The sequence below is a fragment of the Gymnogyps californianus genome, chromosome 19 (assembly GCF_018139145.2).
Source record: "Gymnogyps californianus isolate 813 chromosome 19, ASM1813914v2, whole genome shotgun sequence".
Classification (NCBI taxonomy): Eukaryota; Metazoa; Chordata; class Aves; order Accipitriformes; family Cathartidae; genus Gymnogyps; species Gymnogyps californianus.
In genome coordinates this window covers 6,481,750-6,496,513 of record NC_059489.1, presented here as the reverse complement: position 1 = coordinate 6,496,513, position 14,764 = coordinate 6,481,750, and the positions used below count along the sequence as shown (strand labels likewise).

At 37.5% G+C, this 14,764-nt stretch overlaps 1 protein-coding gene across 3 annotated transcripts in view; it reads right to left on the bottom strand.

Annotated features, from left to right (window-relative positions):
* Window positions 1–2,615: 2,615 nt before the first annotated feature.
* Window positions 2,616–14,764, bottom strand: part of CA10 (carbonic anhydrase 10) — a 207,166-nt gene continuing 195,017 nt past the window's right edge. For 2 of the 3 annotated variants that reach the window (XM_050908445.1, XM_050908444.1), the window contains 4 exons: window positions 13,886–13,958; window positions 6,375–6,529; window positions 3,847–4,021; window positions 2,616–2,986 (listed from right to left, as the gene is read on the bottom strand). In XM_050908445.1, the coding sequence (XP_050764402.1) occupies window positions 2,964–2,986; window positions 3,847–4,021; window positions 6,375–6,529; window positions 13,886–13,958 (426 nt within the window). In that variant the 3' untranslated portion in view covers window positions 2,616–2,963. The remainder of the gene's footprint in view (window positions 2,987–3,846; window positions 4,022–6,374; window positions 6,530–13,885; window positions 13,959–14,764) is intronic. The other variant, XM_050908446.1, reaches the window with a different exon arrangement.

The window sequence follows — 14,764 nt, the reverse complement described above, 5'->3', positions numbered from 1 at the left end:
TTACTACAAAGTACTGAGTACTGAGCTCTGTGTGCAGCCAGACTTCTGGTGAGCATTGTGGACAGAAGGCTCTTAAGTTGGAGGGATTGCTATGTGCACGTGTTGCTGTGCTGCGTAGACTTTGAACACCAGGAGATTGTCTGTGCCAGCTGTTTGATACTGAAACTTTATCTTTTTGCTTAAAGGCTTTGTGATAAGGTGTGGCTTTCTTTGGATCCTCAGTGTCTCTTGACACAGAGATACGTGCCTGATCTGAAAAACTGGAGCTAGATGTCTAGATTTGAGCACTACTGAAATGTGAGGAATGTGCAAGATACTTAATTCAAGCTTTAGTTTGGTCTATTTCTACTGCAGTCTATTATTAAAACAAAAACCTAAACAAATCATGACAAGATGGAGTTCATTAGTTCACAAAATGGAGTTGGAAATGTTGACAATATGTTTGCGGTGTCCCAGTATAACTGCTCCATTTCTCTATTTGCAGGGCTTCTATATTGCAGCCTCACCTAATCCAAAGCACAGCATGACTCCTTCCTAGGACTAGTCCCTTCTATCATATCTCTTCCTGCTCTTAAATCCCTTCAATCAGCTTTGAGTAAAATAGAAAATAGTTTTTTATTACTTATTAGAAGTTTTATAATGGAGGCCTGGCTTATCTTCCCTACCTTCTGTCACTGACAAACTTGGATCAACAACTGCCAAATACTTGTCCAAAAACATAGATTGAAGCATTGTGGAGCTTTGCGCTCAGTAACTTTACTCTACAACCTTAACAATCCTAGGAGAAGCTTCAAAAACACCAAACGACCCAAACAAGTAGTAGAAAAAAATCCCAACACCACAAGTTTAAAAGTTATAGATCACTATGGCAACTCAAAAATACTAAATGTGTGTGACTTGTGTTGTTTTCATTTTTTATTAGCTAGGTAAATCTAAGGTGATAATTTAGCTTTACTTCAGCTGCAGAATTTGACAATATTAATCTACAGTGTAATAGTCACTGTGTGACATTTCTGTGGTTGTGTTGTGGATTTTTCAGATCACTGCACAGCGTTAAGCTGGTATATGGAAGTCATTTGAAACACTCAAAATGAAGTAACTTGAGGATCAGGCACTGTATATCTGCTAACAGGATCCTGGGCCACGGTCATCAGCTGAGAACCCTGCTACAAATACAGCACCACTGTGTCACAGCCCATCTAGGCCAACCTCTGCTCTTTCACTAGTGATTTCTCTGCACCTTTCACTGAGCAACTGAATTGTTGACAACTTAGGGCTCCTTACAGGTTTCCATCTACATTCATGTATCTACTTTGAGAGTCCCCTGAATGCCAGCCCATGCATGTTTTCACTTTCTTGATAACTTTCCCTTTCATGTCACAGATGAAGTCACATGAGTTGCAATCTTTCCAAACCACTGTCTGCAACGTAGACTGAAGAGTTTCCTGTCTGATGCTACCTGCACTGTTCTTTTCAGCCGAAGATGAAATAATGTGTTTGTCATGTTAAAGCTAGTTGGCCTGCAATGTCTATAACTTCTTTACAGTGGTTCAGTTCCCTTGCACTTCTTGTAGTGCCTGTTTTTCCATTTGGTATAAACAATTCATTGGTCAGGCATGGTACTTTCTAGCTTCATCTTATTTTTCTGTGAACTTCAGCCTGTTACGGGTTATAAAGTGAGCGTTAGGAATGGAACAGCATGAGGTCTGCCTCCTCTCCAGACTAAAAAAAAAAAAAAAAAAATCCCTTAATGTGCAAGAAGGTCAAACATGCGCTATGTGAACTTGTTAAACACATTTATTGAGTTCTTGACAGTAACCAAACACAGTGAATGACCATTATAAACAAGAAAAAAGGCATTCGCTTTTACTTGGTCAGCTCCTGCTTTATCTGTAAAGAAAAGAGATCCCTTTCCACCACCAGTTTACCGGATTGAATTTCTTTGTCCCAATAACGGATTCAGTAGGGAAAATGGCAATTTTAAACTGAGATATGTTTCAACTGCTTTCTGCTTCTGAGCCCAGCTCCTATTAATGATGGACCATAAAGTGGAGTTAAAGTTATACTAGCTTTAAGTGCATTCCCGATTGCCATTAACTCACTTAAATTGGCTGAAAACAAATAAATGAAGTAAAAAAATAAAAAGGAAAAAACCTAAACCAAACCAAAAAAACCCACAAATAATGCAGCCACAAGTAGTAGAGGCTTATTTCAGAAAGGAAAAAATAAATCAAAGCAAGTTTACTAAATTAATTTGTTAAACACATTTATTGAGTTGTTAATAGTAACCAACACAACGTATGACCTGTTGTAAAACAAGAAACAGAAAATGGATCAATTCTGATTTTGGCAAGTCCTACTACAGATATGTGACAGAGGGAAATATTTCAATTTCCTTTATATTCTGCAGTGATATATTTACAATACTTATCTCTCAAAGTCTGTCCCTTTTTTAATTAAATGAACAGAAAGATCGTAACTTAGAAATGTTTCCTCTACAGTCGTCTTGTTCTGTCTTGTCAGTATCCATTAATGATAGTGAAATAATGAGAGCTTTCCAAGGATTACTTGGCACACAGAACACAACTCCACTTTGATGCTGTACCGAGCCACCTTTTTTCTTTTTTTTTTTTTTGTTTTTAATTTGAGGGAGGGGGGGAAAGAGGAAGAATTTCATATGTACAAAGGCTGAAAAGTCTTTCTTTGTGAAGCTAAATTAGTTCAGGAAAATTGTATCAAAATTGTAATCACATTTACTGTAATACTGTCTTTTTACTTTTTTTAATTACCACCGATCATATGAATGAATTTTTAGTTGAGTTTCCAACATGGCAGCTCTTTTCCTACAGCACATTTGCCCATGCTGTTGCGAACCCAAAGAGAGTGAGGTTGGGTGCATTCTAGATTATGTCAATTCACAGTAGTAGCATTCCACTGAGGTTATGGGTTCTGCCTGCTCTGTCTTACTTGAGGAGCCATTCATTTACTGAAAGGAAAGAGAAACAAAAACAATTATGCTTTAATAAACTCCAAATATGAAACTGGCTGGATTTAACACTGTATTAGGCAATTAAACAAAATGTCTTGAAAAAGCCAGGAGGTTCAGTTTCCTCCTCTTTCTGGAAAAGAATTAAGTCTGAATGACTGTTTCTTTGAAGTATTGCAACTCAGTCATCAACCTTGTTGCAGTAAATGTGCTTTCTTTTCTACCATTCAGTAGTATCCTTCATAATGATAACATTATTGGTAAGAAGGCACTTTTACACTATTATTGCAGGTAATATAACTGTGTGTGCATAAGCTAAAGGATGCATAAGACACAGTACAGCTCAGTGTGAGCCCCCAGCTGTGGCAGTGCAAGACTTTACTCGCAGGTGACTGGGTTGGTTCATTTGTTTAATATCCATTGTGTAATACAACACTTTCCAATTTGGGTGCTTGTTATAGTGGTGCACCTCCAAAGTGAAATTTATTCTTTTGTTTGAGATCAGCTGTCATCAAGACTAGCTCATCCCCCTTTTTCTTTCCAAGGTGGGTAAAACGGAGCAAAATGCCCTTTGTAAGATGAGAAGACTTTAAAATGAGGCTAGAAAACTGAAGGCCTGTCCTACCTGCTTTTAAAAAAATATTAGATGTCCTAGACTGTTTTTTGTTATGCTTTTCCCGTATGTTTCTGGGCAAGTTTCCTCATAGATTTCAAATATGTAATGTTTGACTCATACCATTTGTCCCCCAGATCTGAAGTTTCATCTGTTTTTATTTGTATGCTTTGTTATGCACTTGGGTTTCTCAAAGAAAAGAGCTCAGTGTAAGCATAGAAAGGATTATTCTGGAGGTAGAACGTACCTCTATACTGTAGTTTCTGTGCTCTATTGTTTGGACAATCTTTTCCCTGTAAACTAAAGTTGATATTAGTTCGGATACATCGATTGTTGAGAGGCTGGACTGGTCTGAAATTGTCGCTCATGCTCAGAAATATCTGTGATGGCTGATTCTGGCTTAGCAGTCGTAAAGAATGCATCTATACAAAATACAAAACAAGGATTTTTAGTACTGGTCTTTCCTGTAAGTAAACAACATACAACACTATTAAATAGACTACTTAATAAATGAACGTTAAACAGAATTTCAGTGATTTGTAGTCAAAGGTGGGTTGAAACACTTAACCTGAGGTAAAACCGTTCTTTCTGTGGTCCTCTGTTTCTGAGCCCCATTTTAAATGAAAGTAACTAGTTTTGTGTGGAGTAAATGAAAATGGTATGAGGTGGCCTTGGCTGATCAGGAAACAAATGGAATCCACAGTACTGGATGGCAGCAGCTGGTGCAGAGAAAATGAACTTGATGAATAACAAGAGCTAATTTCCTAAGCTTTGTAGCTATTAGTGTAGCTTCCAGTTGAGAAGACACAGTTTTGGATGATTGTACTCAGGAACCAGGTATGGCCAGTCAGGATGGAAAGGATAACTGACAGTCATGCTGCTGAAGGCATGAAACTAATGATGTTAAAAAGTGAAATCCTCTCTCCGTTGACAGGTCTGTCTTGATACTATCTGTGCTGCGTCTATAGTGTTCTTATGGTAGACTCTGGCCTTCTTTTGAGATGGCTTTATAGATCAGCAGAGGGAATTACTGAATCATCCAGGATTTTCAGTGCGCCCAGCAGTGGTTGGATGCAAACTACAAGCAGACAGCAGTGGTTCTTATGATGAATATGTAACTGTGCTAAAAGCATGTTAATTGGTTCAAGTCAACCGAAACCTTTCAAATTCTGTATAGGAAACTGGAGAGAGAGAGGAAAAAAAAGCTGCAATTTGTAAATCAGAAACCATCAAAAATATTTTGGTTTAAAAACATAAAAAGAAAATATTTTCCATGCCAGTGTACAATTTAAGAGGTTTGGTTGTGGCATTTAATGCTTAAAGTGGGAAATCCAGTAGCTGGGTTTTATGTACTGAAAATCTTTAACAGCTTCTAGGGAAAACTTGAGCTGTGCATTACTTCTTCAATCTGAGTACACAATGTAATTAGTAAGTATTCCATGAAATCAATTTGGAGCACTAATAATGGAGGATGTAACTAACCAATAAAGCATGACAAAGAGTAAGTATCATGAGATTATAACCCATAGGTACTAGCATAGACTCCAGAAATATTCTAATCCTTGTTTTGTACATTAATATTGTAACTAAAAATGTTGCTTGTAGGAAAACGTTCAGGTCCCCTGCTTGAAAAGTTCAGAATGTACAGTATATTTGCCTGTGCTCAGCTGTGTCAGTCTCCCAAATTACCCATTTAGAAAAGAAACAAAGTGCTTTCTCTGCGTCTAGACAAAATTGGACAGAAGGAATATCACAAAGATAAAACATCTCTCAGGCTTTTTAAAGTCATCTTATTTACAACGTTAATATGATTTTAAATCCCAAAGTAATATTTAGGGTTGTTTTATCATTCCTCGTTTCACTTCTCAGGCCAGATTGCTTCTGCTGCATGCCTGGGACAGGCAGATGGTGGTTCAAGTATTCCTTTGGGATTCTAGTATGCAAGAGAATAGGTTTTAGTTCAGCTCACAGCTCTGTAGGCAACTCACTGATGGAAGCTCTGGAGGAGACTGCAATTGGTGTTAAATTTGTTGTTTTCTGATGTTAGGCCTTGGATTGTAAGCAAGTCGTACAGAAATGTAGTTTTTATGACTTTTCTACTGGTGTGTTTCCTCAACAGCATAATTTTGACTATGAAATTAATTGTGTTTTCTTTTGCATAATTTATCCTGCTCCTTTCTAATAGGGGCTTCAATTTGTCAATCTGATTTTTCTGAAGATATTTGCAATGTCTATCCTGTCATCTTATTCTATACCAGAAAGCACTAGCTGTTTTTTTTTCAAGAAGGCACCATACGTTGGATCTCTGTCACATTAATGTGCTATCGACATGTATTTAAACGGCCGCATGTCACTCACAATTTGTCTGTTTCTTTCTGACCTAAGAATGACCTCTGTTATACTTAACCCAGTTATTTTTGTACAACACTGCTATACTTGTTTTAGAATCCCCATATATCTATTCACAGAATCATAGAATAATTTTAATTTGGAAGAGACCGCTGGAAACCATTTGGTTCAAACCCTCACTGAAAGTAGGGCCAGCCTCAAAGTACGTGTGTGTGTGTGTATAGATACTTAGGGAGCTCTAAATAGTTGATATTTCTGTTTTGGCAAAAAACTCTTCAATCCTTTTGCAAACTGTATAAATTGCAGGCAGAGATCCCTACAGCAAAAGGTTGAATCTAATTTTGTATGTAAAGCTACAACTATATATATGTTTAAAATATTCTTTTGTACCTGTACTAGATCGAGTAATTTTTAAATTATTTTTACCTGCATCCTTGTTATGTAGACAGGTTTGTTCATTATTATCCAGCTTGCTGTTTCATAGCAGGGTGGAATTGTCATCGACCCATCATACGTAATGAAACTAGACGTCTCTGGATAAAGTTCCTCAATATTAAGCCCCTGTAGTAAGTATGCATCATCTGGAGAATAAAGAAAGAAAACAACTGAGATAAAACAATAGCTTCACGAAACAATATCCCACTCTTTATGTACAAGCCTTATTCCAGAACATCATCATCAGTTTTACAGAAACATGAAGTGTAATGAACATACATTTCTGAATGCTCCAGCAGTTTGAACAAGAAACATGAATTCACTAATCCTGCTTGGGTTGAGTTCTACTCTTTGATGCCCATGCACACCTGTGAGTTTAGCACAAGCATTCACAGTGACACTCTGAATCAGGTTTAAGAACTGGAGTTAAAAGCTTCTTGAAGTTGCAGTTATTGGCTTAGATGCAGCTGTCTTTGGAGAATGTTGACTTACCATATTTTGGACTGATTAACAATTTTTGCTCAACAAAGCCTTGGGAAGGCCAAGAGCGTTAAAACTTAATTGCCCTTCTACCACAGGAGGAAGTTAAGGTTAATGCATGATGATAATGCTGCTCAATGAAGCCTGCTGGCCTTTCATGTGCACAGTGGGAGTCGATGCAGTGCAAGCTCACTCAGAATGCTAAAATTGGGGTGGAAAAGTACACCGGAAAGCAGCTTACTAGGGTCCCTGCTTTTATTGTAAGTCTCCCTGGGAATTAATGAGGTATCCCTCTACAACAAAACTCGCTCAGTGGACATGTACCAAAATATAATGAGGTATGGTTTTATCTTTCAAAATTCATCAAAGTTCCTCAGCCTTTTCTATACTATGTGCGCTATTTCCCTGGTGTAATGCTGGCCCTACGACATTTTTGGCAGTGCTGTCAAAACCGGAGCTTAGATTTTCCTGCCAAATCTTAGGCTGTAGGAGTTCCTTAATAGGAAATACTCAGGGATATACACACTTTACTACTTGTATACTACTGCTATCGTGTACCTCAGAGAAAGCTGGGCTGGGTACGAGCCGTAACATTGTGAAATCTCTTTGCATGCTTTCACTTGCAAGTATGTTCACTTCAATATGTTTCATTTGCAGAGTGAGTGCTAAAATGCAGGCACGGAAAGCTGCATATTTAGGTGTATCTCCCTTTCAATACACAAGATGAACTGGCATTGATTTTAATGGAAGGTAAGGAAGGGAGTACAAATAAAATAGAAGATACTGCTCAGAGTAAAGAAAAAGGTTGAAAGTGCATCTTTTAAGTCAATGTCAATAATTTAGACATTTCTGTTGGATTTTCTGATGTTTTTCATGTACCATTTGCTGTAAGTTTAAACAGTTTTTGGTTTTGTCTTGTTGGTTTGTTTTTTTTTTTTTTTAAAGCTGATAAACAGTTCCTTGGCCATCGGGAAAAGATTGTAAATGGAACCAAGGAAAGAAATATGAATGATAAAGGAAGCATATAAGAACTGAAAAAGAAAAGAGTAATTTAACTTGAATTTAACATATTATAGCTGAAGGACAAAACTTAGATGAGCAAAATACTTGTCTCATACTATCTAATGGAAAAAAAGGAGGACTGCAGACTACTGTCTTGGGCAACAGAATATCAAAGAACACAGGCAAAGCAAATGTGACTTTTTTATTTTGACATAGTGCAGTCAACATGCTACAGGCTTCTGGGGTAGCAGCATTAGTGGCTACAGCATCAGTTAAAGTGTCAAGGTGAGAGTGTAACATTTATACCACATTGACTACTGCATTACGGTTATTTCATATTTTAAATGTGTTTGTTATTTTATGAAATATGTTGGCACATCCTTTCAGGCTTGTCAGAAATACAGCCTTCTGCCATCTTCTCACACTTCAAGCCAGGGTAATTGCCATGCCACGTAGCTGGATCCTTAGGTAGAGGGGAAAGTACTATCAGTGTCTTGTAGGGGGCTGAGTGTCACCTTTTTTAACGTGCTCAGCCTTCACTGGCCCATGGCCTGGGATACAGTGTCTTTCTAAACCCAAAATTTTCCAGACAAAAGTGTGAAACCATTGCTATAGTATTAGAGTCGAAGTGCTGTTAAATTTTAACAGCTAGAGATGACTTAATACACCTGTGTCCTATTCATTAAAAACATTATTTGCAGTGCAGTGGTAATTTTGCTAGAATTACATGAGAAGAGAATGAATGCATTTTTTTCAAGCCAGTGCCTGTTTCAATGAGTCATCGCACATTTTTCCCTTTCCCACATGAACATCCTGTTCATTATTTATGAACCATGGAGAGTGGTGTGTTAGCTCCAAATGGCACAGAGTCAGGCAGAATAGATAGTTTCAAACTCTAAGGACCAAATCTGCTTTTGCACATCCATATTGACTTCAGTTGGGCTAAAATGATTGAAACAAGGTAGAACTTGCCCTGAAATGTTCACTAGGAGATGGAAAGCTAACTAAAGATTAATACAGATGAGGGATATTGATGATATATATTTATTTTGTCTGTGCCACATTCTAGTTGACCAATTTGTATTCAGAACAGTGCACATATTATTAACAATAGGGCTACTTACCAAATGGGGGATACGGAAACAGATTTACTGTTGGCATTAGTGCAGGTAATCATGGGGGTTTTGGAGTTGCCTCATATTGCTTTAATAGAGAATGTAATCCATTATTTTGATATGGGCTTCTAACTTTTGTCTGTGGATTTACAGTGTTTAGTCATTCTCAGAACATAATAATGCTCCAGGGGTGGAATATGGCATGTAACAGTGCGGGAGCAGTGTGGGGCATGGTCCTCTTACTCATTCAGGCAAGCCTGACGTATGTCAGTGCTCTCAAGATCAGGAGAGATGCTCTCCTTAGCCATACTGAGCTTCCGATCAACTGCTTAGAATACCTTGTTTGCATACAGAGGACCTACAAAATGTGTGGCAATCTCCCCCACCAGCACCCAGCAGTGAAGTGGCTCCAAACCTGGTTCATTGCCTCTGTCTTCACTTGGAATATGTTTAAATACGTTTAAGGAGAGACAGTGAATCACGTCAAAATCCATCAGTTGTGATTAATGGGAAACTGGAGGAAAATACCCTTCTGGAAAAGGGGAAGATAGGGGTGAATGAAATAAAAAGAGTTTGGCCAAGTAAAAGCCGTATTTATTCATGCCTGTGTATGGGTTATATTCCCATGGGAAGTCAGATGACTCCATGAGAATGGCCTGAGAAAAGACTGCAGAATAAGCATTTGGTTAGCAACATTTTTCCCACGAACAGCTCTGCTGTTTCCCTTCCCCACATCTTGATAAAGGTTTCCCATTCTGGAACTGAAACAGAACTGGTGGGTTTGCACTAATACTAGATTGCAACACTTCAATGTCTTGTCCTATTTATTGCAAGTATGTAGCTCAAAATGGTCAAAATCACATGTGTGATCTCTTGCCAGTAATAAACTTCCTTTGATAAACCTATTCAGCCTTTACTAGATTCTCAGCATCATTCCTATCTACAGCCCACATTCTGTTTATCTTGATCCGCTTGTGCCTTAGGGTGATTTCTGAATCCATGAACTCTTCTCTATACAAATTGGATTTCATTAGATTTCATATTCATTTACATAAAGGCCTTGACTCTGACAATTTTCTTAGCAAATGATAGAAATACTCTTCTTTTATCCCTAGATTTGTAACAGGTGTGTGGGGTCTGCTTTCACAGCAAATTCTACATATGTTCTCTTTAAAACAATAGTATTTATAGGGAATATATTATTTACTGAATGAAGGAAGGTCCATTTGATTTTGAAGTTAGTATCATAATAATCTAAAAAGGGAAAGTACAGCACTAACTAGATCAGATTTACAGGGTAAGGAATGTGTAGAGATCTTCAGCTTTTTAGTCCTGAAACAGAGTTTCTCCATTTACCAGCCTTCACAAGTCACTTAGATACAGGCTGACAGAGACTCATTTTGAATACCTGAGGTTAGTCTCTTGGGGCCTGGTTTGAGACTGCTGAGCTTTTACTGCTTGTGACAGGAGCTGCAAGAGCTCAGTCCTTCAGAGAACGCACTGAAACACGAACCTTGAGAAAGTAGTAGTCTCTTATTTCCAGAAATCTGAATCTTAAGCTTTTTTGAGATAATATCTTAAAATTGGAATACTTCATTCACTTGTACGTTATCTATAAAATAGCTAAAGATTGAATTTAAGGAAATTCAGAATTTTACAGCTATTCTGCCTAGTTGAACATGTGGCAGTGTTTTGGTGGAGAATAAGTCTGAATTTTCATATGGAATTTGGGGAATCTAAAATGTTACTTCTTTCCAATGTTAAGCAAACACTGGGTAAAAGCTAATGTAGCATAACTGTTCTGAAAGAAAGCTAACTTATTCCCTCAAATGTCGTACTTAAAGAAGAACATTAAAGCAGTTTTTCTTTAGAGATATTCACATAGCTTCTGACTAAAGCCTGTTTGAAAGAACACTTGTTTCAACTAGTTCACAGTAGATTCTTTGGGCTGTGGTAACAGAATAAAATAAGTATTTAAAATCTGCTTAAAAATTCCTTAGGGCCCACTTTACTTCACTGTAGCCATTAATATCTAAGAGTAGAATTCCCCTTTTAATGCATTTTGCCCATGGAAATTTTGTGCAGCAGCATAGATAGCTCTTAATTTTGTTGCTGCTGTTTAAAAAAAGTACTTTAGTTATGTTACTAACTGTCCTGACTCTGAACCTATGCTCCATTTACCATTCGCTCCGTGCTCCTATTGAGCACGCTGGGTCTGGTCATTTTGTCAGCAGCCTGCTGAGTATTGACTTCAGGAGTGGACCCCTAAAGCACAAGCTAAAAAACTCCAGCTGCTAAAGGCAGAATAGAAATTCTCGCAATGTAAGAGGTAAAATTAGTTTTCAGCAATGATGCTATAATCCATCACGCAAGACAACTGCAAAATTACTTTCAATAACACTTTCACGTTCCCAATTTACACTAAAAAATTCCCAGTCGATACTTGTTACTACAGTAAGTAACCCAATGCCCTACAGAATATTATGTGCATTGTACCTACCAAGGATTTCATTTTAACAGATAAACTTGTTAGGGATAAGTGGTTAAAAATTAAAACAGTTCTGTTAATCATTGATTTTGCAGCCTATGTTATGTGTTCATTTAGTAAACCCAAATTATGTGCGATTGAAATTGCATTTTCCTTCTAAAGAGGCAAAACAACCAATGAAAGGTGGTAGGATGCTGCCAACTCCAGAGAGGAGGAGTGCCTACTTCTAAGTGGAGCATACAAATGAAATATTTTGTATTGGGAAGGTATGCTTGGCTGCTGGTGTGGGCGATGGTCACATGCTCACTCGTGCAACAAGGGAAAGATGCTGCCGGTGCCTTCCCACCCTGTGGAGCTGTACATCCCTAATTGTGGCCTCTCCTCTGCTCTGAGCCACCACAAGTTGTCTGATCATTGCTCTGCTGGCCAGCCATTGTAGCATGTGAGGCCAAGGAGTGCAAAAAAGGCTGTGACGCTCGTGTGAGTGCATGAGAGCTGCTGTGATGGGGAAAAATGAGGCAGGAGTCATCTCTTATTCAGTGTGTGAGACTTGACAGGTCTGTGTGTGTGTATGTGGGCAAAAGCAGCTTCCTCAGTGGTACAGTCAGAGATCTTCTGGCTAGTCCCCAGACAGAAGCCAGGAATATGTAATTTGGGAGTGAAAGAGCCTGAAAAAGCACATACAACTATTATGATAACTTCCTGTCTCCAGGATGCTGCAGCAGCCCTGGTAGGCAGGAAGCTCTGACAGAACAGTACTGTTGTGGTTTTGCAAGGAACCAAGACAGGCAGTGTAAAAACTGGGCTCATCTCCTGCTTCTATGCAGTGAAGATGACATTCCATACTGATAGCACAGTCTGGAAAAAATGTTCTGGGGGAGCTCTCTGTCACCTTCCTTTCTATAGGTATCATGGAGAATAGAGTTTTATCATAATAGAGGCCTCTTATTGGGACCAAAGATGTAACGAGATTTGTTAACTGTAAGGTAAAATTAGAGAAACATCAGTGGGAAGAAAGGTGTGTGTTATAGGAGAGGACAAGGAACTATCTACTTCAGAATGGGGTTGGATTAATTCTGCTGTTCAAATTCTGTATTGTATGGCAAGACTTGAAACCTTTCTAGTGCTCTCTTGTTCAGGAATTAGTGGGTAAAATTCTGTGCTTTCACTTTACGTTGATCTCAAATTTACACTTTTTCTTTTTACAATCCTGGCTTTGCAGGGTGGGAGAAAAGATGGAGTCCGTGGAAAGAAATCAGACTGTGTACCTTAGGGATGTGTATAGAAATCTCTCCAAACCTTTCCCTCATAAACCTGAAGTTCAGTGACTTTTGTTGAAGTTAAATGGACATTTGAGATCTCTGGAGTTTCAGATGCAAAGTTTTCCAAGTAACACTACGTTGTTGTAGAGTATATAGTACAATATATTTAATATACAGAGAAGTAACGTGAGGCAAACCATAGCAGAATTGTGAACCAAATCCTAGAGTCCTGACAACCAGTCTCATTCCAGTTACCATGAACAACTCTCTCCTAGCCTTCATAAACAAAAGCAGAATTAATGAAGTTTATGAAAAATGTTAAGCGGTTTACAGAATAACAAACAAAGGCTGAGTTTTACAATACTTTTCTTATTTTTTCAGTTTGCTGTGTACTTTCTGAAAGTTAAATTCTGGTATCATTTAACTTATTTTAGTAACTTAATGGGTGCTTGGAATTCAAGTGAATATTTGACAAAGGGAATAAAGTTTTCAGGAGAAGAGGTTTAATTTGTTCCATTGAGATATATGTATTTTTCATGACTTTCTCTAAACCAGCCTAATTTTCACTGATACTTAAGCTCCAGTTTTCCACAAGTTCAATATACTAACGTGCAATTATTGAGCATTATCAGTTAAAGGCCTCCCAAATGTGAATACAACAAATATATGTGCTATGTTAATGACCTTTTTAATATATTCATTAAAAACAGCAATATTTGAATAGAAACATCATGAGTTTTCTGTATAAAAAGGAAGCATTAATGAATACTAAATCTACAGTTAATGATGCAACATCTTGACATAACTTGATTTGACATAATCCAGGCTGCTCCACAGGTAACTTTTATTGCTAACAGTAGGCAGTTTCTCCTGAGTATTCTGTGTGAATACGGTATATGTATTTAAGTATAATTTAATTCATTTATTGCTTTTCAAACATAAAATAGACTTTGAAGTTCAAAATTCATTTGATGAACTGTGATGACCTTACTAGATTTTTCAGGTTCCCAAGTTTATCACGCAGAGTTGCCGGCAATGCAAACTTTGTAAATTTTGCCCATAATGAAGTGTCTCTTGTTTCAGTGGATCGCTAAACACATTATTTGATACTAAAAGCATACAGCTGTTAGCCATAGTAAATTAAAAGAAACTTACTTTTATACGTTATTCTCGTTATGGTGTCTCTGTTAAGCATACGATTTAGAAATGGATTTGATGATTCAGATACCTACAGAAGAGAAAATGTACAATGTCAAAATCTTCTCTCAAGTATTTCCTTTCTGGAGATGTAGCTGTTCTGTGTGTACACGCGCACACACACTCATTCTCTCCCTCCTGCCACTCCTCCAAATTGTTTCTACCTCTTTTTCACTGTTGTGGGAAGAGGAAATAATTACTTTGATATTTTTCTAACAAGACTTGTTAGAAAGTTGGTGTTGAAAAATAAATCCAAAAAAACAGGGATGGGAGAATAGGATGAATAGAAACTAATGCCTGAAAACAAGTGTGAGTACAGGTTTCTTCTCAGACACCTTTGATGGGATTTGCAGGCAGTTAATATAATTAGGCAGGATTTTCATATATTATTCTATTATTTCTCTATTTGAGAAATATACTTTCCTTGCTGCAGACTATTTAGATTGCAAATAAAATCTGTCTTCCCTTTGTTTTAATATACAGGTATGAAATGCCTAAATTTCACCCACATGTGCTCACAAATGTGTGTACATACACGTATACATACACATAAAATGTTCAATCTACATTAACATAAGCATATCTGAAGAGGATATAGAGGAAAAATGATAGAGGACTTAGAGGCATTGTTGTTGTGCTGGGTTTTTTGGGAGTGGGGTGTATGTACTTTATCAACAATATCATTGTTGATTATCAACAATAATTTAATGAGAGATTTTATTGCACTGCAAATTGCAAAATTATTATTGGATAGCAACAAAATTAGTGTCACTTTTTTTATGGAGACATTTTAGTAACTCTGTAGTTAGCCTTCTAATATCCTACTTATCTTTCAAT